This window comes from Beta vulgaris, chromosome 5, assembly GCF_026745355.1.
Source record: "Beta vulgaris subsp. vulgaris cultivar EL10 chromosome 5, EL10.2, whole genome shotgun sequence".
Classification (NCBI taxonomy): domain Eukaryota; kingdom Viridiplantae; phylum Streptophyta; class Magnoliopsida; order Caryophyllales; family Amaranthaceae; genus Beta; species Beta vulgaris.
This window is the reverse complement of record NC_079206.1, coordinates 24,937,315-24,965,308: the sequence shown is the minus strand read 5'-3', so window position 1 is coordinate 24,965,308 and position 27,994 is coordinate 24,937,315. Positions and strand designations below refer to the sequence as shown.

The 27,994-nt window shown below is 36.9% G+C and overlaps 2 protein-coding genes across 6 annotated transcripts; one reads left to right on the top strand and one right to left on the bottom strand.

Annotated features, from left to right (window-relative positions):
- Positions 1-3,021: 3,021 nt before the first annotated feature.
- LOC104893183 (uncharacterized) lies at positions 3,022-10,435 on the bottom strand. 5 transcript variants are annotated; one of them, XM_010679266.4, is made up of 12 exons: positions 10,268-10,434; positions 10,011-10,044; positions 8,958-9,195; positions 8,742-8,863; positions 7,364-7,472; positions 7,215-7,254; positions 7,037-7,126; positions 6,826-6,925; positions 6,609-6,748; positions 5,508-5,610; positions 4,037-4,722; positions 3,022-3,701 (listed from the first exon to the last, which is right to left on the bottom strand). In XM_010679266.4, exons 3-12 carry the CDS (start codon positions 9,097-9,099, stop codon positions 3,458-3,460), a joined length of 1,776 nt encoding a protein of 591 aa, XP_010677568.1. In that variant the 5' UTR covers positions 9,100-9,195; positions 10,011-10,044; positions 10,268-10,434; the 3' UTR covers positions 3,022-3,457. The 5 variants fall into 5 exon arrangements, with proteins under 5 accessions (XP_010677568.1, XP_010677569.1, XP_057251053.1 ...); XM_010679267.4 differs by lacking the exon at positions 10,011-10,044 and having other exon boundaries at positions 10,268-10,435; XM_057395070.1 differs by lacking the exon at positions 10,268-10,434 and having other exon boundaries at positions 10,011-10,258.
- A 15,565-nt stretch (positions 10,436-26,000) lies between these two features.
- Positions 26,001-26,942, top strand: LOC104893348 (uncharacterized). Its single transcript, XM_010679444.1, has one exon. It carries the CDS (start codon positions 26,001-26,003, stop codon positions 26,940-26,942), a length of 942 nt encoding a protein of 313 aa, XP_010677746.1.
- Positions 26,943-27,994: the final 1,052 nt, after the last annotated feature.

Below are 27,994 nucleotides of genomic sequence, written 5' to 3'. Positions count from 1 at the left end.
ATTTTCATAATTTTTACTTACATATAATTAGAGATAAAACGATTTGAAATTGTACATTGGCAAGCGTGAAAGTCAAAACGTTGCAACTAAATAAAAACAGAGGTAGTATATACTAGCCAGTTGCTTATATTTCTGGTCAAAATTTCATTGGTACTTTGAAGTGGCCAACAAGTGTTCCTCACTTGGTACTCTTTTTTTTATTATTATTTATCATTTTTAGTCTATCTATTTATTCATATGTCTGTTTAACCTAATTTAGTTCTTGATATTTTAGTGTCATTAGTTTTGCATGCCATTGTAGTGTGATTTATATTTTATTTTATAAACTAAGGTGATCCTGTTTTTGGATCAAAGGGAGTACAATAAGAGTGATGCTTAATTTTAAAGATACAAATGACATGCTAAATATAATTACAAAAAGTCTATCTCTGAACCAGTTTATGCTATTCTTGTTTGTAATTTGGGCGTGTCCTTTGTTGTTGTTGTGTCTACCAAATTTACAGCGCATCAAATAATCCCCTATTAAGAAATTGAAAAATCTGAATTATAACATTAATATTGTTTTGTATTATAGGTACTTGAGAGTTGAGGATATGGTGTTTAGTGGTCTAATTTGACCACCATGAATGTGGTTTTTGGAATCATCGAGTTCGGTCATTCAATACCTTCATCTCCTTTTTTTCTAACAAGAGAAAGAGGAAAACGGGAAAGAAAGAGGAAATGACCATTCTCTAAGTAATCTTTATCTTTTTCTTTTTGCCTTCATTTCTTTGCTTCATTTGGATGTTGAATTTTTTGAACTTTTGCGGTCCTTTTTATTTATTTATATAACATTCTTGCAATTAGTTGATTAAAAAAAAGAAGCATATTTGTATGCCCAAATTAGTTTTCCTCCGTATATACCTATCTATAACAATCAAATAGATTTTATTGCTATCATGTTCATGCTTAAAAAAATATACAGTTAGGGATAAATAACTCGGTGCTAAGTCTAATACAAATCAACACCATAGTGTTTTGCTCCCCATTTCTGTATTTGCCTTCCTTTTTTGATACTTCACTATGCAAATACTAATGCTTACAAAGATTGCTCGGTCATAATAGCAATAGTTATTTTAGACTAATTTAGTAGGGTGTTTGTACAAAGCCATGTTATCAAGACAATTTATAAAACTTATAAATATTGGTAGAGTTGTCTACGAATATCATAAAGATATACAATTATACTGCAGGAAACTCTCGATTTGGAAACCATTAATAATGACTTAGCGCTAAACACCTCGTGATACAAGTAGACCCTGTAACTTCACTCTCAAGGAGACAAATTCTAAGTTGAATTTTGAAATCCATTTGGTGGGATTAATCAGCTTGGGATCACTTGTGTCAATCAACGGGCTGCTGATAGGAACACCAGTCTACATGACATAAATTGTTGTGCATTTTATTTATTAGATATTGTGCTTGTACTTGTATTCACATACCTTATCTATCAAAGTGTAAACAAGAAGTCTTTTCTGTCCTTAAACAATCAATAGAAACTATTTGTTCGAATTTGAAGCATGAAAATGGGCATAAGGTTTTTTAAAACTGGAATAAGTTTATTCCTCACTTCCTTGTTTAAAAAATTCAGGCGCCTTTTCTTCCTCTTTAATTTACAATTCATCACCATACCCGCTAATATATATTTTAAAAATCCATATTTTATCTAAAAGGATATAAAATCAAAATAACCACTTAACAAAAATAAGTGGTTTCTTTAATATTTGTGATTTTAAGGATGTGCAAAAAGACCACATGTCTAAAAAGGAGGTCTTTTTATCATAATATAAGAGACATCTTGTTTAAGAAATTAGGTGTTTTTTGCTAAATAATCACTTATGTCATCAAAGTGGTCTCTTATGAGTGGTCACTAAATGTACATTGAAATTATCCTCTCCAACAATTTATTAAACATGTGGTTCAAACAAAAGATTATAGAGGCATTTAATTGTAACCAATATGACATTTTGGAGTAACGCACGCATCTTCCTCTATGCATATGAATCATGTTCTCGAGTGAAATTGATATGTTCAAACATAAAAAATTTAGCTTTGTCAAAGCATTTTTGTCTAACATGTGTACTTGCGTGGATCTTGTTTGACATGTTTCATTTGAAAATGCTATTTATTCAAAATTTGGTATTTTATATATAGGACATTTGAAAATGCTATTTATTTAAAATTTGGTATTTTATATAGGGACTAAAGTTTTTTCTAAATATAATAAGTTTTCATCTTGATAGTTTAAAGAAGATTCACTAACAAAAACGAGTAATAACATGGGGGCAATATGGCTATATGGAGTGAAAAATGTGAGGGGAAATGAAATTTCCTTAGTTGAAACTAAAAGTAACAATATATATTACTAGATGAAAAAATTGAGGTTAATTACTCTTAGAAAAAGAATGTGCTTCCCATGTCGACAATCTTTATGATAACAAGAAATATTGTAGGCTAGTTGATCGACATTGTGCCAATCTAGCTACTCCAAACCGTGCACGGGCAAACCATTAGTTATAATAAGGGCCTGTTCTCCCCAGCTTATTTTCAGTTCAGTTCAGTTCAGTTCAGTTCAGTTCAGTTCAATTCAGTTCAGTTCAGTTCAATTCAGTTCAGATCAGTTCAGACCAGTTCAGTTCAGTTCAGTTCAGTTCAGCTCTTGACAATACTTTTACTCTCACATATCACTATTCATTTCAGTTCAGTTCAGTTCAATTCAGTTCAGTTCAGTTCAGTTCAGTTCAGATCAGTTCAGTTCAGTTCAATTCAGTTCAGTTCAATTCAGTTCAGTTCAGTTCAGTTCAGCTGTTTTTTGCCGAAGAGAACAGGCCCTAAGTTACTTTGAGTGACACCATTTTAAGTTTTGCATTAACATATAGAAATAATTTCAATGTATAAGATGTTAAATTTATTTCAATGTATACATTAAGAGTAAACTTGTTACAATTATTACTAACTTAAATTATGAGTAATAAAGTCATGTATCAGCAAACATAAAACTCAAAATGTTACAACAGAAAAAATGCATCAATCTGCAATGTTAGTACATGCTCTCCCCTTGCGGGCAATATAACTTTCCAATCTCAAAAAGCAAAAATCTGAAAAAATGGCAATAATACAGGACATGCCCTCTAATATTCTACAGTAAACATACAAGCAAAAGCCAAATTACATCCTTACAAACAAAATTTTTCAAAATGAGAAAAAAAAAGGAAACAAATCCTATGATTATTTTTCTGTATCGGTCTGAAAATATGATACATCAACTATATCATCTAAAAGTGGCGCTCTAGTGTACAGGGTATAATCTCGAACAAAGTTGTTGTGCAATTCTCAGCTGATTATTAGTCTAACTTAACAATAAGTTACTTCTTTGTTAGATATAAGGAACACCACCATTGGTGTTGTCCTTTCATCGTCATGAAACCAACCTCCCCGAAACAAGGTGAAAGCAACATAGCCTCCACTTTTTCGACTGCCCAGTCTTCTTCTTGTTCTCATGAATGCCGTTAACTTCGAGGCTCATTGGACAGTCAAAATTTGGACTAGCTACACCAGGACTGTTTCCTGATATTGCTGCACTTCTTGCAATTTCCGGATTTTTGTCGGGGGATATCATATGAGAATTTGCTTCCTGGGCATGAAGATCTGAATTTTCAGACCTGAAAGTAAAGAAAGGCATATTTTAAAATCATCATAGGCATACATATATAATCATTCAATCAAATATAAGTTTGGTATTGCAGGCAGGAAAGTCACACATTAAGCACGCAACGGAGATATATTCTTGAAAAGAAGCTCTGCAAATGTTATGCGAAAGTGCACATCGTGAATCAGTTCATTTTCTCGGTAATTTTTGGAGTATTCTAGTAAATGAAGGACTCTGTGTGGTCCCACGGAAAACATTTTTATTTCATATCATCCCAAATAGAGTAATAAAGAGTAATTTGGTTCAGTAATAGAGAATACAATACATCTATAAGGTTCAGTAATTTACCTCAAACCATTAGTGCTGAAGCGATTCCCAGATACATTTGCAGTAGCTTTAACAATTTCTTCCATCACAGTACCCTGCTTATCTACCCATTTCACATCTTTACCCATGGTTGAGGATATAGCTAAACCTCCTCCTATCTCAGGGCCAAATTGATTGCAGTTCTGGACTTTGAGTCTTTTCGCTTTTACAACACTGATCATTTTATCTAAATTACCTAAAGCTCTCTCCACCTGGGGACTTATTGGAACATTATTTTGGAAGTTTACTAATCGTGGTTGATCAGTTGAACCATCGCTTTCCTTTGCATCTTTTTTGCTGTTCCCTTTTCTATGTTCGCTCCCTTTCATCTCTTCCTCCTCAATCTCACTAGCTGGTTTGCATCTGCTATCAAGTCCATTGCGTTCATTGATTTCTTCTTCCTCAATCTCGTTACTAGTTGGTTTGCGCTCCTCTGAAGATCTGTTATCTTCATTTCCAAGAACCTTCACATCTTCCTTTTTAGATGTACTTTGCTTAGCTGTTTTCTGCTCCCTATCGTCCATACCTATGTGGTCATGTATGATTTGTGTTCTAAGGTTCTTTTCCAATTCATTGTGTGAGTATACAGATTGGCGTAATCGACTGTAAAGGGGGTCACTCAATGCCTTGGAAAAATCTTCGTCTCCGTTAGATACAGAAGCAACTGTCTGCATAACATCAGATGTCAGCAATGTTGTAGGTAAGATAGCATCCATAAGCAACTCTCAAAAAGGCAGATTCAAACGTTAACTGTGGTCCAAGGTTCCTTTTTTATAGTAAAATTTATGGCACATGTTTTTTTTGTAAATGCTCGTCAATCGTGTTGGAGGTTTGCCCTAAATGTTCAATTTACCTTGTACTTTTTGTAATTTCTGTAACTGTTCAACTAATGATAGCCATTTGGAGAAACAGTAACTAACAGTGTGTTTGGTTCATTTTTAGTAAAGGAAAGGAAAAGAAGAGAAAGGAAGGGAAAGGAAGAGAAAAGAAAAGAATGGAAGAGAAAGAAAAAAAAAAAAAATCTTTCCTCCCAAATTCCCTCACTTTTGGGAGGAAAGGAAAGTGAAATTCCTCCCATTTCCTTTCACTTAATTTTTTTTAACGAACCAAACATTGGATAGTAACAAATTTCCTTCCACTTCCTTTCCTTTCCTTCCAAATTCTTTCTACCAAACTGTAAGGATAATTCAGGTAAGAGTTTCTCTGCCGATAAGATATCTCGAAATGTTAAGTCACTCTCTCAGTATCAGATATGTATATTATTCATGACATCAGTTCTACTATTGTTAGCATCTATGTGAAGTTCCCCACCACAGCATAACATCCGCACCCATTAAACACACTAAATGACTGATGGTGAATCTCAGGCTATCCCCCAAGCTCTACTAGTTTGCATCTAAGCTAGATTGACCATCCCAAAAAATCAGAGTGCAAACTGAGTAGAAATTGTTACCTTCTTATAGAACCTGAAACCGCTACCTATCAATTGTCTTGATATGAAATTAATAAGTGATGGAGGAACAAAGTCAAGTTTGATGTCCAAGTTGCCTATTGTCCTGCAAATAGCAAGAAAAATAATTAGAGTCGAAGATGAAGTGATCAGGTTAAAATTACAGTTAGAGTACTTCAGTCAAGACATATGTGCCATCAATCCAGTCAATTTTGGTTGTGGTGAACATCCGAGAAATTGTTGACCTCTCTATTACATGGAAATTCATGAGCTCACATTTCCCAATTTCAGAACATCTTCCAAGGAAATTAAGCAAATACTTCTTCAGATAACTAACCTTTGCCTTCTCTTCCTCCAAAACCTCTCGATAGCCATAATCGCTTTTGTTTTCTATCCATCTCTCTTCTAGTAATAAAAATCCGAACCTAAAACTGTACACTATAGTTTTCTACCGTACTACTTGTTGACTAGCAAAGGGATCATCTCTACATTTGAAATTTCTATGCTACAAAAATTGACCTGGATCCTCAAGTCAGAAAGAGGGAAGAATGACCAATCCATGAGGACTCGAGCTTCAGACGGACCTATTTTCCACCAATATCAGGCTATAAAGCGCTAATTGGCAGTAATAATGTTGACCAAGAATATTGAGGACAAGTTTCTCAAAATAAAATAAAATATCGAGGACAAGGACAGATTGATATATTACAACTATAGCTCCTCCTGAGATTCAGAGGAGGGAATCTGTCTCAGTGATACAAGCTTGGCAGATGATCAGTGTTTAGTGTAGGTGAGGAAGAAGTCTTGAATCTGAGTATCTGCTCCTATTCTGATATATGCGCAATGACAAAAGAGGAGTCTAAACAGCCAATTCACCTTACATAAAAGACTTGCTGATTGGACATTAAAATTTGCATAAATTTGACTTCGGAATACAAAAAATGACATCTAACTCCAATCTCAGCAACAGATCTACTATCATAATAATATTACCTAGAAGAATCAATTTTTTTTATTAGATCTTGGTACGAACTTTTCAGGACATAACAACTAAGAACTCAGTTGCCTGATCAAGTGTAAAATTAACTAGTAACAACAATGTACCTAAAATAACTCCTGTTTTCTGTCACCTTTTGCAAAGCAAAACCTCCCACTAAATCAATTCTTACAGTATTATCAGCATTCGGTATTCCCTCATTGGTGAAGCCATGAGTTTCCAATTGAATGTTATCCGCGTTAGGAATCTAAAGTGAACCATACACAATGTTAGAGAAGTTATAATTGAGAAAATCCGAATGTTTAGAGTACAGAAAACAATTACCGAGTTCAGCAGCACGACGACAAGATCACCTTTAAGGTACTCAAACTCAAAATAGTGGAGAAGAGCCTCTCTACTGGATAATGGCCACGAAAGCTTCACCCTTTCTTCCAAAGAGTAAAAGAACAGTCAGCACTCAGCAGTCAGCACCCAGTAACAAAACTCTGTTGGAAATAAACTGGGAAAGCTTATGTTAAGCAACGTTATCACAAACCTCACTAAAGATATATCTTCACCAATCCTGACCTTCTGCAAACACTTGGCTTCTGCAACTTTGAAAGTTGGAATTAATGTTTCAGGAAACCTAGTAGAATAAGCAGAGAGAAACAGTAAAAGTATTAAACAACAGAAATTTTTTAATTTCACAAGATGATGAAGAGAATAACAGTTACCATCGTGGATAGAGGGATGATTCCCATGAAACACACAAACCTACAAAAAGCATAACTTCATCATCTCAAAGACTTGTCTCTTCAATTACCACATGGCGTAAAGGAAAGAAGCTACATAAATTAAAAGTAACTATGTTAGGTTGACTTACAAACATCTAGAGGAGCATCTATATAACCTTCTACAAGTAGTGAATGAAATGGAGAACCTACAGGTCCTTCCCGATACATGACACGGAAATCTTCAGTATCCTGTTTCAACTGTTAAAGACATACAACTAACTTCAGCTGCATTGAATGGAACTCTTAAGTGAACGAGAGCCCCTTATAGATCAAACGATATTGAACTCGGACAAAAACTCCCTTGAACAGCTTAGAGTAAAGCATTACCGTCAAGCAGAAAGTCAGCCCATTATTTATTGCAATTAAGCAAGCTGGGACTGCTACTTTGTTTCATGGAATCTATAAAATGAAATCAAACAGCTTCGACACATAAACATGAAAAGCAATGTTGCTAAGATCCCAAAGCATAAAGGAAAGACTAAACAGGATTGAGAAAACAAAAAAGTATCTGTGAACAAATAGAAGAGCCAGCCCACCATTGGGCCCAACTAGAGTTCTTGAGTGGTATATTCTGTAAGGATATGTCATTCACACTTTCTTAATTAGAATTTTCTTCTGGAACATTGGAACGAAGGGTAGTTAGACATAGACATGACAAACCTTTCCTCACAGCCACGGCTACATAGCTCTTTTCTGAATTAAAGGGCACAATGAAGGCACCAAACTCTACCACATCAGCTAATAGTGTTAAGTGTTAACCACACCTCTAACTCTAGATCAAGAATGACATCCCATAAGAAACTTCCTATGAAAATAATTGCTTAAACAATGCAAGCAGTTCAACATACACTATATCTTTGATAAATAAAGTATTTTTTTATTTGGGAGAAAGAAGAAAAGAGAACAAAATGGCCTGTGCATTAAGTTACAAAAGACTGAATCAAACTGGTACTTCAGCCCCCCTTAGTTCAAACGATGCTGTACGCAGTCAACATATTATGAATCAAGAATCTAGCAAAAATTAGTCTTTATTTATTTGCAAGCTATGTTACTCAAACTCCTCATTTTACTCCAAGTACCCGCAGGCCGCATTGGACCATCGACACTTCGACATGGGTACGGACACTTTGACACTTCAAATTGGGCCAAAATCATGGACTAATGAAGGAACAGAGTTGCACACTTGGACTGTTGGACATGTACTGGTGTCCAACATGAATACCCGAACTCCAGTAACATATTCTGCAAGGATAAGGTTGTGCACATATAGCCCTCCCTCCTCACCTACCCCGCCTTATTGGGAATTTCTTGTTTTGAAAGAGGAAGCAGTAGAGGCCAAATGAGGTTTTGTTGATTAAACATTAGCGTTAGGCAGGGTAGTATGTTAGGTTTTTTTTGTTTAACACTATTGGTATAGATTCATTCACATGTTTCCCTTAATAGCTAAGCTGCAGATTAATTGCTTACTTTCCAACTTGTATGATGAGTCTCTTGTGATAAAGCATTGTAATTTTCAGATGCACTTCTCAGCATCTCAAGAAAATTCGACACTTCCGGGGCCCTTTTTTCTGTAATATTATCAATATAATCTGCAAGATGATACAGTGTCATAGAAAATAGCTAAATACAACACAAAATGAACCACTAGATAGCAGCTTAGCATAAAAGCTAAAGAACACCCACCTGTGGACATATTGTCCAATGATGACCGTAAGATATGATCTTTGACAAGAATCTTCAGGTTATTCTCATCAGTAAGATCATCAGAGGCTAGCGTCTCATCCAATCTCTCTCGATAGAGCGCAATTTTTCCCTTTTTTGCCATCTTAGCATCTCCAACCAGCCCGAAACAGGCTGACTCTCTAAATTAAAAGTACCAATATGTCTGACACTCACACCCAAATTTTATCCAAGATCAGGCCTGTACAATAAGTTCCAAGAGACTGGTAAATTTAGTTCCTCTGTAAAAGTCTATAAATCTATTATCAACGTGCTTATAAGATTAATTTCATGTTCTCAACCATATTTGCCACTTGAAGCTAACAAAATTGAAGTTTCTTTGTCTTTTTCCTTCAACTGTTTGTGTCAGGTCTCTTCTGACCCTACTCCATACCATCATTAAAATCACAGGATTACTATTATTATGCCAATAATATTTACAGTGCCAAAAATGGCAGATCATATTTACATTCACCCATATCCCAAGGACCTAGGACGAAATCCCGTCTACATCATTAGCCCCTGTGGCTCTCTCTACACCAATTAAAAAAACATACCCCCAGAAATAGGTGATTACACAAACATGACAACAAAATTAAGTGTGAGGTGCCGTTTTCTGTCTTTTATTATTATTATTATTATTTTCTATCTCTACCCTCTTTGTCAAGCTCACATGATTTAACTATCCCCCATCACAAACAACAAAAAGGATTGTAGTAGCACAGTGACTAGTTGACTACTATTGGTAAAACTCGCAGGATAAAAAATATTAGCATAAAAAAGGTAACAGACATAAAATGAATCATACCCATTACCCACTAGAAAATTACATAAAACCCAAATTGCATAAAAAAAAATTGAACTCCAAATTGTAATTTTCTAGTAATTTAGCACCAAAAAAAAATATAGCCTTCTAATAACAGGGAAATAAGAAATATAAGACTGAAATAAAACTCAAGATAATGAAGTCGTTACAGCAAAAAAAAAAAAAAAAAAAAAAAAAGAAGAGAAATGGACCTTGTAAGAAACAGAAGTGGGCAGATTAGAGAAGCTGCGAATAGGTGAAATGAAATGAAGAATTATTGAAAAGGTAATATAAGAAAGATCAAAGTTATGGGTTTAAAATATTTTGGGCAAGTAGAAGAACACGTGAGTTGAACAGTGAAATAAAGATAATAACAAGAAGCTTGCAGATCTCAAAGAGAAGAGAATAATAAGTAATAAGTGAAGAAGAAGATGAAGAAAGGTTGATGAGAATTAAGAAGAGATGATACCATCAAGACGGAAACCGAACGTGGGGCAGCTTCTTGTGCTTGACGAGTCATAGACAGCGAAACAAAAACAAAAACACAAACTCAAACAGAGCAGCTGATGATGTTGAAACCTATGCATCATCAGCATATCCATTTTCAACTACCAAATGAGAAAGGACTAACCCAACTTAAGAGACCTTTTTGTCTTCTTTTTTCTTTTACCTGTTTCACTCTTTTTACCGCCCTCCACTTTTTCAGCAATAACTCTTTTTTCTCTTTTTCAAAACCTCCAATTGGATGGAGATCAATTGAATTAATATGGGAGTTGGGACAAGTAGATTTCTAGCTCAATTGGGTCTTTCTTTGGTTGGAGGGTTGGTGTGAGAGAGTATATAAGGGAAATTCGATTTGGCTTGAAACAGTCTTTTGGTTTACCTAATTACCTTTAAAAATAGTTATATCGTTTGCATAATATTTACTAGTTACATGTTATATTTTGATTGTCTTTGTTGATTTATATTGTAGAAGAAATATAGTTATGTGAAATCTTGTTAGATGCATCTCAACATATATTTTCTTAATATCAACTTTTATAATGTTTACTTATTGATAATCAAAAATATGAATGGTTGAAAACACACATCGACAAGCATGCATGAAAACATGAAATGGTGCAACTATTTCTAAATGGAGGAAGTATATTCATTGATACAATTTGATTAGTGTTTGAGTCCAATTGGACGGCCAGCTCACCTTGCATGGAATATATCATCTTAATCTTTGTTTTTAGTTATAATACTTCTAAATTCCATGCTTTACAATGGAATTTTTTTATTATTAATAAGTGATATTAGTACCAGTGAATATACTATTAGTATGAACTATAATTGGTCTGTTTTAGAAGGTTTGATTTTAGATTAATTTGGGACAGTTCCAACTCTGGTGGTAACTTCTCAAAACGAACCTCAACCTAAATTAACAATGTAAACTTTAGTGGGGCATGATTTTATTAACGGTTTTTTCACCATATATCCTGATAAATTTTTTTGCACCTTATACCCTTTCAAGTTTCCAAATTCATCATATACCCCTCACTTTTTTCGAAAAATACATCAAATTACCCTTTTGACTAACGGTGTTAGACTTCCGTTAGTCATTAGGCCATAATCCTCTCCTAATCCTAATCAACTACCCTAAATCCTAAATAACCCTAAAAACACTAAAAAAAAACCTATAAACCTAACTAATCCTAAATGCCCACCCCCAGCCCACCACCCCCAACAACCCCAGCCCCACCAGCCCACCCCCACCCCCAGTCGCAACCTCGCCAACACACCACCCCCACCCCTACTCCCACCCCCGCAACCTCACAGCCCCCTCCCCCGCCCCCCACCCCCACAAAATTTTCGCACCCCACCCTACCCCACCCCTACCGGATTCTCGCACCCTACCCTACCCCACCCCCACCGAATTTTCGCAACCAACCCTACCCCAGCCCCATCGGATTTTCGGACCCCACCCTACCCCTGCAGTCGCGCACCTATGTCCCTCCTCCCCACCTGCAGTCGCACACTTGTGACCCACCATCCCTCGCAGTCCCCCCTCCCTTTCCCCTTTCCCACAATCCCGCAACCCCCTCCCATTCCCCTTCCTCTGCAGTCCCACAACCCTCCTTCCCCCTCCCTTGCACCTGAGTTCGAGGGTCAAGGGTGTGGTGGCTGGTGTGTCGGCATTCGTTGGTGTTAAAGGGCAGATTAGTGTTGGTGGGGTTGCCGGGGAAAGGGAAGGAGGTGGGGTTGTCGGGGAAAGGGGAGGGGGCTGCGGCTGGGGTGGTGGGTGGGTGGTTAGGGTAGGTTTAGGGTCAATTAGGGTTAGAGGGCAGATTAGGATAGGATTTAGGATTAATTAGGCTAAAAGGGTTTAGGGTTAATAGTTTTGTTTTATTATAGTATTAAATCTTGCTCAGCTTTTGGCTGATATTACAGTGTTTAATGTGTTGTGACTTGAAGATTGTAGCTTGTGGTTGGGTTATGGAGTGTGTTGGATCTCCTTAAACTTAATAAACATTAGTAAGACCTCCATAATTATTTATTTGACTTTATAACTTATATTGGTTTGTCATAGTGATTTACATTCTATTAGTTGGTCTGTAATAATTATTTAAAACTTATGTTTATTATTTTTAGTTAGAAACATTAGCCTTCCAGTTATAATTATTAGTTATTGCGGCGTAGCACCTTTGAAATTTTCGAGTTTATTTATTATAAAATGTTTTTAGAAGTATAGAAAATTCAGAGTTGTCAGAGTTGGTATCAGAGCTTTAGGTTACTATGACTTCTTTAAGATGACCTTAAACAAGAATAGGTAAATAAATTTATTAAAATTGAAAATCCGTTGCGAGGATGTGATATGGGGAAACATGGAATTATATTGTTATGTGTTGATGTTATATACTTCTCTTTTCATTTTATTGCTTAATTTATTAGAGTTTAGAAAGTGATAAGATTGTGAAGTATTTGAGTGCTCATATATTTTTTTTTCTTTCTCTCCTTTTTATTTAAGAATTATCTAGTGAGAGTGAATTATTTTTGGTTTATCTTTGTTTCTATTGTGCTTTTAAGATGATGCATAGACACGCGCATGCTGGAAGCTCAAATTCGAATGGTATGATGCGCGAGATAGCTCAATCCACTTGAGCCTTAACTAGTACTGATGTTATGGAGAAACTTGCTAAGGTTTAAGTTGTTACCCTTAATACTCCTGTTACTCCTATTTCTAGCAATGTTAGCTCCAAGACTGTTGTGATATCTAAAGCAATTGATCAGAAGAAACCTTCTTCTTTGATGGTAAGGGTGACCCTACCAAGATGGAGAACTGGATTAGTGAGTTTGACAAAAATTTTACCACTTTTCAAGTCCCTGAAAGATGAGGGTCACTATTACAAAAATGGCCAAAGAGACTACCTATAGGAGACCGGTTGAGGTTACTAACCCATCTCTTAAATATAGGAAAACATTGATTATCTAAAACTAGTCTTTTAAGTTTAACTATTTAACTAATTAAAAAAGTTATTGTGAAATAAGAGATTGTTTCCAAATACTGGTTTTCTTGAAATATTTTAATTTTTTAATTCAATTTTTTTAACATAATACACTATGATACATATACATTCTTCTTGTTGTGATATAGAAGACTACTTCTAAAACTGCTCCAAAAGATGCTAGAGACCCCTAGAGAGAGAAAACAAAAAAAAAGAAAAAGAAAAAACACAAGAATCCCTCACTGAAACCAAACTTTAACTCTTGCACCACCTCTGAATCTCCTTCCCAGAGACGAACCTCCACCGCGTCCCCCTTTGATGTTGCTGCCTACGATCTGGTTGAGGATGCTGATATTTAGTGGACTCAGAACAAGTTTGATTTGACTACTAAGGTGATTGTGGATGAGGAAGGAGAAGAGCTCATGGAAGAGAAAGAGTTTGGTTGGACCGAGTTTAAGAAGGTGAACTATGAGGAGTTCTTTTCACCCCATATGAGGAAGAGGACAAATTTTAATGACATCATGCATGGATATGACCGTTCATGAGTTATATGTGAAATTTCAGGAGTTGGCTAGTTTTGCCAAGGGGTTAGTTCTTGATGAGCAGAAGAGAGCTGTGAAATTCGAGGAGAATTTTCCTTAAGAAAATGATGCTTTAATGTGTATGTGCTTGACCCTAGAATGGTGTATTGGATCCTTGGAGATACATATTGCACTAGTATTATCACAGTAGATATGAACACACTTAAATTTTATGCCAAAATCTCGTACTTGTTGCTTGATCCATAGAATTTGGGAACAACATGCAGCATTAACCACATAATCTGTATCTACATTGGATAAGGCAACAATATTTTGCTTCTTTGAGCTCAATGAGACCAAGCTTGTTCATAGGTACTAAATAATACCTAATGTGCTTTCGTGATTAACCAAGTCCCCAACATAATCTCTAGAACTAGATCAAACACATCACTTCGAGCGTAGAACAAACATAAGTCATCACTTCCTTTCAAATACCTAAGAATTCTCTTAACCGCGGTTAAGGGAGATTCTTTGGGATTTGATTGGAATCTAGCACATAAAGCAACGCTAAAAGCAATATCTAGTCTAACTGCAGCTAAGTAGAGTAAAGAACCTATCATACCTCTATACTACTTCTCGTTTACGCACTCATCATTTATGTCTTCGTCCTACCTTGTTCTTGTTCCTCTAAGAGTGTGGTTGGTTTTAGATTGTTCTAGTCCATATTTCTTCAGCAGTTTCTTGACATACTATTGTTGATGGATCATTGTTCCTATTCTAGTTTGCTTGATTTGCAAGCCCAAAAAGAAGTTCAATTCTCCCATCATACTCATTTCAAATTCACTACTTATAAGATCAACAAACTCCTTACAGAGAAAATCATTACTAGCACCGAATATTATATCATCAACATAGATTTGGATTACTAATATGTATGTTCCTTTTGAACAAACTAACAGGGTTCTATCAACTTTACCTCTTATGAAATCATGTGAAAGTAATAATTTTGATAATATTTCATACCAAGTTCTAGGAGCTTATTTTAACCCATATAGAGCTTTATCAAGCTTATAGACCTGATTTGGAAGATGGAGATTTTTGAATCCAGGAGGTTGTTCCACATAAACGTCTTGTAGTAAAAAGCCATTTTAAAATGCACATTTTACGTACATTTGGTACAACTTAAATTCCATAAATGCGGCAAAGGCAATCAAAATTCTAATTGCGTTTATCCTAGCAACATGAGCAAATGTTTCATCAAAATCAATACCTTGTTGATTGTACCCTTTGGCTACAAGTCTATCCTTGTTTCTTACAGTTGTTCAATGCTCATCAAACTTGTTCCCAAAGACCCATTTAAGTCCAATTACTTTCTGGTTCTTTGGCTTGGGCTCCAAGTGCCAGACCTTGTTCCTCTGGAACTCATTCAGTCCATTTGGCATAACATTGATCCAATCTGCCTCTTTTGATTTTTCCATATGATCCTTAGGTTATGTCATAGATAGAAAAGCATGAAAAACACAAAAATTCTTCATTTGGGATCTCATTTGAGTTCTCTTTTCAATATCACTTATAATTAACTCTAAGGGGTGAGAATTTTGGTGTTTCCAAGGCTTTGGATCAAATCTCCTAGTTACTTTTGGAGCTTCATGAGGTATTTGAATTTTTTAATCTTCTTCATGTTCAAGAGTTCCTTCTTCTTCCTGAGTTCCTCCTACTACTTGTTCCCCCTGAGGATCAGGCACAGGGTTCTCAGGTTCAGGAACATGCTTCTTCTCCTTTCCTGCATGGGTTAGTTGCTCATCATAATGATTTGAATCTTCAGGTCGAGTCAAACCAATTTCAAAGTTATCATTATAACTCTGCAGGGAATTAGTTTCATCAAAAATTATATGGACACTCTCCTCTGCACATTGTTCTTTGGTTATAAACTCGATATGCCATGCTATTTGAAGCATATCCTAAAATATTTATTCATCGCTTCTAGCATCAAGCTTTCCTAGTTTGTCCTTTCCATTGTTATGAACAAAACATTTACATCCAAAAATACGAAAGTAAGAAATATGTGGTTTTCTTCCTCTAAGGAGTTCAGAAGGTGTCTCTAAAGTTATTGGCCTCAGCATGACTTGATTAATGATGTAGCATGTTGTGTTTACTGCCTCGGCCCAAAAGCTCTTCGGAATACTACTTGCAATAATCACCGTTCTTGTCATGTCCTTCACAGTTCGATTCTTTCTTTCAACTACTTCGTTTTATTGTGGTGTTCTTGGAGCAAATAAATTGTGATCTAGGCCTTCATTACTACAAAATTTATCAAACTTGGAGTTTTCAAACTACTTACCATGGTCAGATCTTAAGTATTTCAATTTAAAACCACTTGTTCGTTGAAGCTTTTTAGCAAAAGTAAGAACTCATCAAAGGTTTCGTCCTTACTATGAAAGAAGATAATCCATGTATATCTAGAGAAATCATCAACAATAACCAATACATATTTCTTACTCGATCTACTTGGACACGTACAGGCCACATAAGTCCATATGAAGAAGATCCAATGGACTTTGTGTGCTTACCATTTTCTTAGATTTAAAAGAGGATCTTACTTGTTTGGCTTTTATACATGGATCACAAACACCATGGGACGTAGACTTAATTGTAGGTGACCTAACCACTAAGTCTTTCCCACTTAGTTTGTGTAATAAAGACAAGTTGGCATGACCACAACGCTTATGCCATAGTAGAGGATCTTCTTCGATCAAGCTCAAACAAGTAAGGTTGTTCCCAGGAACAAGGTTCAGGTCAACCATATAGGTGTTCCCTTTCCGTGTCCCTTCAAGGATCTTGGTTGTTGTACTTTCATTGCTTACAGCACATGACTCGTTAGTAAACTTCACTATATTGCCCTTATCAGAAAACTGAGAAATGCTAAGTAAACTATGCTTTATGCCCTCGACCAAAAATACATTATCTATGGAGTATGACGGAGAATTACCAATCTTACCAACAACTACTATATACCTGTAAGGTTATCTCTGTAGGTCGTTGTTCCTCTATGGTAAGCTGAGAATGAGAGAAACTTTGATTTATTTGTGCATATGCTTAGAACAACTGCTGGCGAGGAACCACAGGTTGTTCCCTCTCACTTCAGCCTGTATCCAAAGCATCTAGTCAGTGGTAGGAACCCAGTATTGCTTGGGTTCCTTTGTTGGACTTGAATCGTTCTTAGTCTTTCATACTTGCATAACAAGGTAGGTATTTCTCTCAATACATTCTTCCCTGGTGGAACAGTTAGCCACTATGTGTCCCACTATTCCCATAGTAAGAACATATTTTACTGCTTGATAGATCAACATATTTTTTTCTTTTTCTTTTCTTCTTGTAGTTGAAATCGAGTCCATCTCTTCCTTTATTTTGATACTTTTGTATCCAACTTACTGGATTAGGATCTTTGTTCCTAGAGGAATCCATTTCCTTCTTAAGTACCAGATTATCACTTAGAACATTTTCGTAATTAGTTTTTAGTCTTTCGAAATCTGTTCTGGTACTAGTAGAAAGATGTTCCTTCAGGAACCAAAGACTTTCCACTCTGCCAATTCCATACTTAAAAAATAATTCTCATTTTTAACTTTCTCATAAGCTTCTTAAATGCACAATCATGGCGGCTTCTTCGTCGTCTGTCTCTGACTCTTCTTAATATATCTTGAGAGCAAGAGCCTTAGGTTTTACAGGTTCAGTCTCATGAGTTAGTAGATGTGATTCATGGGTCATCAAGGAACCAACTAGTTGCTCCACATTATATATGGCGAAATCCTTTGTCTCCGATAGAGCTGTAACTTTAGCAATCCACTTCTCATCCTATAGAAGACTCCTTATAACTTTTTGAACTTGTTCCTCTGGAGTAATAATGTTTCCAAGTGACTCAAGTTCGTTTATGTTGTTAGAAAAGTGAGTGAGCATGTCTTGAACAGGCTCCTTTTGTTTCATCTGAAATAATTCATAATTATGCATAAGCATGTCTATCTCGATCTTTTCACCTCGCTTGTTTCTGCATGAGTAATTTAAAAGAGTTTCCACTTTTTCTTTGCGGTCTTGCAACCCACGACTCTGTTGTGGTCATGATGACCAATGCCACAATGGAGTAGCTTTTTAGCCAAATTATTCATCTCCATTTTAATAAAATTATCTTTATCAAATTCTTCAAGGGGTTTAATAAGCGGCTCTCCCTTTTCATTTTTTGTTCTAACTTCGAAATCGCCAAGTTCAAATACCCTCCAAACTTGGTAGTTTTCCGCTTTAATGAAAATTTCCATGCAGTTCTTCCATTGTGGGTAATGCTTCCCATTGAACATGGATGGACGCTAGGTAAAATACCTTTCATCAAGTTTTTCTCCCATAACGTTCATGGTGCCAAGTACAAGTTGTTGATTGTTAACTGATTCGGAGGTACCAAGCTCTGATACCAATTGTTATTCTAGCATGAACACTAGACCAACTAAAAGAGGAGGTGAATTGTTGTTGAGGGGAAATTTTCGAATGTAATTCGCAAAATAGAAAGTCAGAATGAAAAAAATTAAAGATTACACACAAGATTTAACCTACAAGGAAAACTTCCTAGACCCAATTGAAAGAAAAACCTTGACCCCAAGGGATTTTAACTCAATACTTCTCTTTCTAATAATAGGCCAAAAGACTCTCTTTACAACCTATTATTGGACCCTTAACTATTTCTTTAGCAACTTGTTCCCAGTCACTCGGTTCCCCCCCCCCCCTGAACTGATGACCCTCTTGACTTCACTCGAAATCTTCTCTTTTCTCTTTTCTTTCTCTCACTTGGTTACATGGAAATTCTGAACTTTTTCACTCACCCAAACACTATGAATATTACACTGATATGTATTGTAGAAGAAGAATAAAATTACAGAAAACTTTCTAAGAAAAAATTAAACTTTGACTGCTTGAAAGTTATTTTTTCTCCAAAACAAGTCTTCTTCTTTAAGTAGTTGTTGTGATTATCTTCTTCTATAAGAGTAATGCCCCACGTTCTTATCCAACCATAATCATGGGCATCATGATCCACTATTTGCTGCACTACTCCACGTTTGTAGCAACAATATTAACAACTTCCACTAGTCGTTGCAGTGGGCGCACATTCAGCAAGTGGACTGAGGTAGTTAGCTATCCCCAAGCAGTTTGTTCTACAATTTTAGCCACACATTTCAACCTATTCGACACACTATTTACGGTAGGAAAATATCTCTAATAACTTGATCATCTTTTACCCAAAGATTCTAAGTTAATAGATACATTAAACATATCATATAACAAAACCAAAATATATAAATGATATCTTGACTAGATTAAATCTCATTAATCTTTCTCCACAAGATATATAAAAATTAACAAGACAAGATTTATAGGATTTTATATTTTTCCAAAATAAAACTATACAAGACCTAATTATTTGGCATCATCAAAACATGGAATACGACACAATACTTTATAAATTTCCAGTAATAATAAAATGCTTTAAACCATTCTTAAAAGTGTTTAAAACCCTTTTTCCCATCTTTAAAACTTAATATTAAAACCTGCTAGTATAGTACTACTCCACTAGTTGTTAAAATTCCTTTAAAAATCATATTTAAATCATAAGAACTCCATCATCAACATCCTTTTTAAATTTCCAACAACATAATATATACCAAAACCCTTTTTAAAGATACTTAAAAATACTTGAAATCATAAGAAAACTAAATTTCATAAAATATAATATACTACTATGATTTTCCAACTCATAAAACCCTAAAAATACATGCTTTGTTTATTAAAATCCCAATTCAAACATACTACCTCCGTTTCCTAAAGATCTTCCTTGTTACTGTTCTTACAGATACCAAGAAGGATACATTTGTGTGGGGTATGAAGTGGGTAAAGTGGGAGAGAGAAAGGGGTTAAGATAAATAAACAAATAAAAAGGGGTTAAAGTAGGAGAGAGAAGGGAGTAAAATTGAATTAATAATGTAATGGTGGACCATATGATAGGGACATGAGAGGATAAAAATGGAAAAAAAATTTCCTAATAAGGAATAAAGTAAAAGAGGGAAGATCTTTTGGAAACGCACTTAAACGGAAAGAGGGAAGATCTTCAGGAAACGGAGGGAGTAATAAGTAAATCTGAAATTTAATTACTTCATTACATAAATTATCTAATCTTATATTCATAATTAAATCATCAAACTATAGATTTTAAACATAAACATATTAAAATAAACCCTTAAAAATATAAGTTTTACATTAAAATAAAACTTGAGCAGGAAGAAATAACCAAACAAAGAAGAGGAGAAAGACACGACAAGAAGGGAGGCGGCATTCCTGTCGGATGGTGGCGGTTAGCCGGTGGTGGTTGTATTGGTCGGTTCGAAAGAGGAAGGCCAAAGGAAGGAGAGGAAGGAAAACAAAAGAAAGAGAGAAATAAGAGGGGGGGGGGGGCGGAAATTTGGGGGGAAAAGGAGGAGAGAGAAAATAAGTATGTAGGAAATTGAGATTTTTGGAGTTTATATAGATTTCCCTTTGGGCTTAGGAAAAGGTGATTGGGCTAAAACTAATATTTAGTGATTGATGATTTGAGTGGTTGGGTTCCTCCTACCCAATTTAAAATCCTTTTCACAACCCAAAAAGTGTTTTAAACTTTACAAATATATTTCAAAGTATGACTAACTAATATTTTGACTTCTTTAAATCATTAAAATAATTCTTTTGACTTTCAAATAGTCAACCCTTCAAGAATTAAATTGTTTAAATACTAAAACATACTAAAATGCACGGCTTCTAATGCATCGTGTGAGATGCTAGTGGACCTAGCCTCCTAAATGCATAGAATTCTAATGAATTTAGACTACTATTACGCGAGAATAACTTCTATGGATTCTGAACTCCTACGATGGTAAGAACTCTAATAACCTTAGAATTCGTGCTTGAATGAACTTAGACGTGGTTAAGAATCCTAACGTTGATGAAGTTTGACAAGGTTAAGAACTCTAAGTGAAGTGAAATTGGGTGAACCTAGACATTTGGGCTAGATGTACTTCTAATAATGGAATCAAAATTCCTAACTAGATTGGTGTTTTTTTTACAAAAAAGATGGTCACTAAAACAAATCCTAAAAGATGACATGAAAAGATAGGACAGAGATAAGGATAGAAGAAAGGAAGACACGGTGGTGATAGGACTCAAAAAGAACAAAGAAGAATAACTTTTTATCAAAATTAAGTGAGATTCGTTTTCGACAAAATTACTTAGGAATGATCATGACTCTAAATGAATGCAAACGGAAAAATAATGTGAATGGCCATTACAACGCGCAAATTGGCAATAACATGAGATGCACAGGCTGCGCGTCCGACAATGATAATGTGCGCGGCGCATTTTGCGCAATGTCCCCTGACATGTTATTTGGCAATTTGGGCGTGGTTTTGGTTAGTTCTACAATTTTAGAGACCGGTGAAGGACACTTTTGACGAGTTCTAAAGTTGTCGAGACGAATGAAGGACAATTTTGACCAATACAATGGCCACATTGACAATAGCATGAGATGCAGAGGTTGCGTGCCATGCAACATTATTGCGCGGGACGCAAAAATTGTGCGTCCAACGCAAGAGTGGTGCGCCAGGCGTGCCTAGGTGCATTTGGCGCACTTTCCCCAGCATGCAAATTTGTCAATTTGGCGAAGGTTTTATCAATTTGACGATATATTAAGATGCGATTTTAAGTGCAATACATACCAATGTTTTTACATGCAAATAATAGGCAAAAATTGCATACACAAGCGTATTTGACTACCTCATTAAAGGATTTTTTCAAAAAAAGTTCTTGAAAGTCGCCAAGAAATTTTTAAAGGAAAAACTCATAAACCTAATTGGATATTAGAGAATCTTAGGGACAACTTTAAGACTTATCCAATTTATAATTTTCCGTCATAACTTCATAAATAGTCATGAGCTAAAAATTGAGTTCAAGGGTGAGGGTACGAACATGATCATGAATCACATTGGCCAATTGCTTAACTCTGCTTAACATGAGTCATAGACAAATTTATTGCAATAAAACAACCAAATAATATTTTTAACACTCTAAAAAAGATTAGTCTAGGTTGGTTCATTAAACACATAAAGACTACATTTTTGGTGGTATGTTATTAAGCAATCAAAATTACTAGATACTTAAATCAATTGTCCAATTATCTTATTAGGAGTTAGAACAATTTTCTAAGCAATAATATTATGTGGGTGATGAAAGCATGTCAATCATGAAAATATGTACAAAATAAAAAGGAGTAGAGATTAAGAACGTACAATGAACGAATTTTCACTTAGAGATCATCTACATCATGAAAAGATGGTTAGTAACTTGATAAATCATATTTATATATAGTTTTTAGGTGCATTTAGGTTGCATTTTAGAGCATTTAGATTCATATTTAGGTTCAAAATTGCATTATATTCTTAAGTTGTGTTATTCTACTCATATTCGGTATGTTTTCTTGTTTTTGATGAATTTCAGGTAATGAGAACGTATTTGGAGTATGATTAGCAAAGCTTGAGGATTAGGACCACCTGGAAGGAAGGTGAAATGCATAAGGATCACTAGGGATATGTTATAGTACGAGTTTGAGCGAAAACAAAGTTGAAGATCATTAGAAGAAATGCAACAGCACGCTCTTCCAAGCTGCTAGCTAAACACACTGAACAACCATAAACTAGAATCCAAATCTTAATTAATAAATTCGCAGCGGAAAAATATCCTTAATTACACCAATAACTCCACTAAAATTCTCAAAATATTATATACCACGAAATATAAATAACTATTCTCGAACCAACTATCTAAAATACAAACTCAATCCTTAATCTAGGGTGACATCATAATCTTGCTTCACTTCCAATTCCGAACTCACAACACTAAACCTGCAAATTCAGGGAAGAAATACAAAACAAATAAAATTCTATAATGAGTGGGAAACTCGTAACCTTTAATTTTGCCCGTTACAAACATTTTATGCAAAATCATTTCCTTTTCATTACAACGTTGGCATACCTTATTCTATTAAACAAATCAGTGGCAAGTACAGGCTTTGGACAAACGCTGCCTCCAAGGTTCGTTATGGAGCCCAGCAACACTATCCCCACGGTTCGTTATATGGAGAGTAAGTAGCCGACCGTATTAGGTCAAAAGTGTAACCATCATCCACTCATACCTTGCCCACTTCCTATTTTCAGTTCCTAAACTAAGCCAGCAAAATAGTTGCATATTCATAATTATCCAATAATATTTTCAGAATCAACTCATAACATCACATTCATAACTATGGCCATAGTACGAAGTTATTTACGAAAACAGAACACAGAGATCTACACAGAAGGGCATGAGTAAATTATTTTACTGAACATAAAAGTTACCTCATACGCGTAACCTTCTTTAGCTCTGACCGATAAGAACTTTAAGATCTAACTTCGTAACTTCATCAACTCACTTGAAATTCATAACAATCCTTAACCTTCATAACAATAAAAGTAATCAATAACCAATCTTAAACTAATCTAAACTAAAAACACAATCATAACCAATTCCCAATTTAGAAATTATCTACACTAACCATCCCAATTCCATAATCTTCAAATCATAATGAGAATTCTAATTATTGAACCAAACTAACTAAAACTTAACTCACAACCTTACCTAAATCAAGAACAACAACAATACCACAACGTACAACCACAACCTAACAATACAACAACCACCACCCAACAACAGTGGCACAACACCACCACCCCAACAACCCTAACAACAACAATACCACAGCGACAGAACAACAACAACCCTACAACACCACTACAATAGAGCAACAACAATAATAACAACAGCGCATTAACAACAACAACAATACACAACAGCACAAACAACAACAACTTGGGATTGAGTTACAAAACTTGAAATCATAATTTCAAGAGGAAAAGAAAGAGGTAGTCATTACCTCTGCTTCAAGAGCAGAGGAGACCACGACAAGGGTAGGGACTAGGTTCCGGCAGCGGCAACAACCAGCATCACCAACAACAAGGTGATGGTAGCATCAGTCAACGGTGGCGCCAAGGATGCCACAAAGGCAACAACGACAGCAGCAACACAACGACAAACAGCAGCAACAACAAAAGGATGTGGGATGGGACACACGAGCAACAATAACAGTCCCAGCAGCGGTGGCACCACCACCACGAACCGAATTGAAGACTGTGCAGCAGTGCCGCTAAACAACAACATCAACGACGCGGGAAATAGAGGCAAGAGAGAGAGAGAACACGAACACTGTTGTGGCCTAATGTTTGCCTAAGCTGGAAAGTGCAGGTAGGCATCCGTGATTACTATCTGGGGATCAGCTAAAGAGAGCCAGGTAACAGCAATTTCAAGTGATCGCAAATCTGGAAGATAATTCAAAAAGGGAGCATAAGTTATTGATCAAGACTTGGTCAATAGACGTTGTTTCAGCAGTCATGCCTAAAAAATAGGGCGAGATCCGTGGTTGAGCAGAAGGTGGAGCTGTTCCTTGATTCTAGGAAATGGTGGCAAGATAGTAGGAGTTAGTTGCTAAACGGCTAATTGTAAACAACGTTAAATAAAATGCACTTGTATAAATAGTGGAGAATTATCTAAGGGAAAAAACAAGTTTTAGAGATCATTTACATTCAAATATCTTCTTTGCTCTTTACAATACTAAAAAGTGTATCTAGCACAAGTTATAAGCTATAAGCTGGAATACTCAGATATAGTGGATTGGTGGACTCAATTCCACCCGCGGTTTTTTACCCTTCTTCGTGGGGTTTTCCGCGTCACCATTTCTTGGTGTCCCGTTCTTTTTTCGCACTTGTTCATTTTTGTAGCTAGCTTTCCTTGTTGTTCATAGCTGTATCTTCATTAGCTGTAGATCCTCAGCTAAGTTCTGCCTGATCAGAATTTGGCATAAACAGTTTGGCGCCCACCGTGGGGCTCTACAGCTAAATTTTCATAAAAATCCCAAAAAGAAAATACACGCATTTCATTCTAGAAAAAATGGCTGATGATACTGTCGAAATGATGAAGGCTGCTTTGCTGAAAGCTCAAGAAGATCTTCGTCGCACTCAATCTGAAACTCAGCAGACTATTGATAGTCTCAGAAAGGAGCTGGAGTCCGTCAAAAGCAGCAAAACTCCCAAGCCCCGTGGCCAGGGACTGACCCCCTGTAATCTCAATCTCGATGACTCCAGCACTAGCGAAGATGAAGATGAGGGGAATGAGACTGGATCCGACGAAGAGGAAGCAGATCCTGCCGCTAAGAAGATGGCACTCCTGGAATCTCAAAATAGGAAGATACTCCGCATGCTGGCGAAGTTAGTTGCCTGGAGCACCAACTCCCGTAGCTGAGGAATCTCCCAATGGCTATGCGCAGTCCCCCTTCATTTATGAAATTGCAAGGGCCAGGATCCCCAAGAAGATCAACGTGTCCCAGCCTAATAAGCTGTATGATGGAGCTGCGGACCCCTATGATCATGTAGCGTAGTACAAGCAGAAGATGTGGACCTCATCCATTCCTGAGCACCTCCTAGAGGCCACCATGTGCAAATCGTTTGGAGCCACCTTATCCGGACCAGCTCTACAATGGCTAATAAGCCTTAAACCAGGTAGTATCCCAAACTTAGCTGCTCTGATTAACAAGTTCTATCTACAGTTTGCCAGCAGCAGGGTCCTGGAAAAACATACAGGCGACCTGTACCGGATTACTTAGAAGACAAATGAAGCTGTGAGGCCATACCTGGACCGGTTCAACAAGGAGATGATCTCAGTCAAAAGCCTCGATATTCCTAATGCCATCGAAGCATTCAGAAGGGGCTTAACGTACAAATCCAGGTTATATTATGAATTGACCAGGTACCCCTACAACATGTTCGAGGAGGTTAGGGCTCGAGCTATGGCTGAAATCCGCGTCGAAGAAGACGAGGTGTTTAGGTACGGGGGTGAGCCCAGCTACGATCGAAAAGCCCAAAGCTAGAAGAAGAATGACTGGCGTCACCAGCCTTATCAAAAGCGTGAAACCAACAGCGTAGCCAGCAAGGCTGCAGGTAAATCTACTGACAATGAATACCCGTCTATTGCTTCCTATTGCTTTAACATGGATGCAGGAGGCGTAGTGAACGCGCTTGAAAAGCTAGGGACAACGGCCAGGTGGCCACGCAAGAGCGACATGCCAAATAGCGAGAAAGACACCACCAAATGGTCCAACTATCATGGCGACCATGGCCATCGCACGGAGGACTGCAACGCCCTCAAGAAAGAAGTGGCTTGGCTGCTTAAGAAAGGCTATCTAGAGCATCTCATGGGGAAGAAAGGACAACAAGAGAATAAATTCGGTCCCAGCCAGCAACAACCTCGTCCTCCACCTGAGCCTACGCATGATAAGGTAATCAATTCTATCTCTGGTGGATCAGAAATATGTGGAGTAACCTACTCTGCAGCTAAAAGATTCGCCCGAGAAGGCTCCAAAGCTGTACCAAAGCAATATAGAAGTGCAAAGGAGAAAAAGCTCAGAAACATGACCATCAGCTTTGACGAGGAGGATGGAGATGAAGAAGCTGACCACCATGATGGCCTTGTCGTATCCCTCACCATCAGCAACTCCCTTATGAAGAGAGTGTTAATAGACAACGGCAGCTCAGCTAATATCATATTCAAAAGTGCCCTCGAAAGCATGGGACTGCAGGAAGCTGACATCCTCAAAAAAGCAACCGTCTTATTCATATTCAATGGCGAGCCAGCTACAACGCTCGGGGAAATCATACTACCTACCTATGCAAAAGGAGTCAACTTGCAGACTAAATTCAATGGGGTGGATTCCCCTCAGCATATAATATCATTATGGGGACACCATGGATTCATAAAATGCGAGCTGTGCCATCAAACTATCATCAAACTATCAAATTCCCTACCAAATGGGGAGTGCAAGAAATCAAGGGCGATCGCAAGCTGGCAAGAGAATGTTATAGCATATCCCTCAAAGCAAAGAAAGAGTCCAGCTAGCAATTACAGCAAGGTCCAGTGCCAGCTAAACCAGTAGAGCAAGATGTAGATGAAGTAGCGCTGGACCCAGCAAAGCCAGAGCAGACTGTTCAAATTGGGGCATCCCTACCAGCTGAAGAAAGGCAGCGGATCATTGAATTCCTGAGAGAGAATATAAGTTGTTTTGCATGGAGTCATGAAGATATGGTAGGCTTTGAACCTGACATCATCACTCATAAGCTAAACGGTGACCCCAACTGTAAACCTGTCAAGCAAAAAAGGAGGAAGTTCGCGCCAGAAAGAAATTTAATAGTCAATGAGGAAGTAGAGAAGCTGCTGAAAGCTGGGAAGATCAGAGAAGTCAAGTATCCAGATTGGCTAGCTAATGTGGTTGTCGTCGACAAGAAAAATGGCAAGTGGTGAGTGTGTATCGATTTCACCGATCTCAACAAGGCGTGCCAAAAAGATCCCTTTCCACTGCCACATATCGATGCATTGGTAGACGCTACAGCTGGACATGAGAGATTCACTTTCCTGGACGCATACTCTGGCTATAATCAGATACTCATGGACCCTGCAGATCAAGAAAAGACGGCATTCATGACTGAAAGAGGTATTTATTGCTACAAGGTGATGCCTTTTGGGTTAAAAAATGCAGGTGCCACCTACCAGCGGCTAGTTAACAAAATGTTCGAGAAGCAGCTGGGAGATACGATGGAAGTCTATATAGATGACATGCTGGTCAAGACAAAGCAAGCTGAAGATCACGTGGCTCACTTCAAGATACTTTCGAGGTCTTAAAAAGGTATGGGATGAAGCTGAACCCTAGTAAATGTTCCTTTGGAGTCCCTGCAGGAAAATTTATGGGGTACATCGTCACGCAGCGAGGCATAGAAGCTAATCCCAGCCAAGTGCAAGCAATGATCAATATTCAATCACCTCGAAACTTAAAGGAAATCCAGAAGCTGACTGGGAGAGTAGCTGCGCTCAATAGGTTCATATCCAGATCCTCCGCTAAATGCCATCTGTTCTACAACGTGCTGAAAAAGAACAAGGGATTCGACTGGACGACCGAGCATGAAGCTGCGCTAGAAGATCTAAAAGCTTACC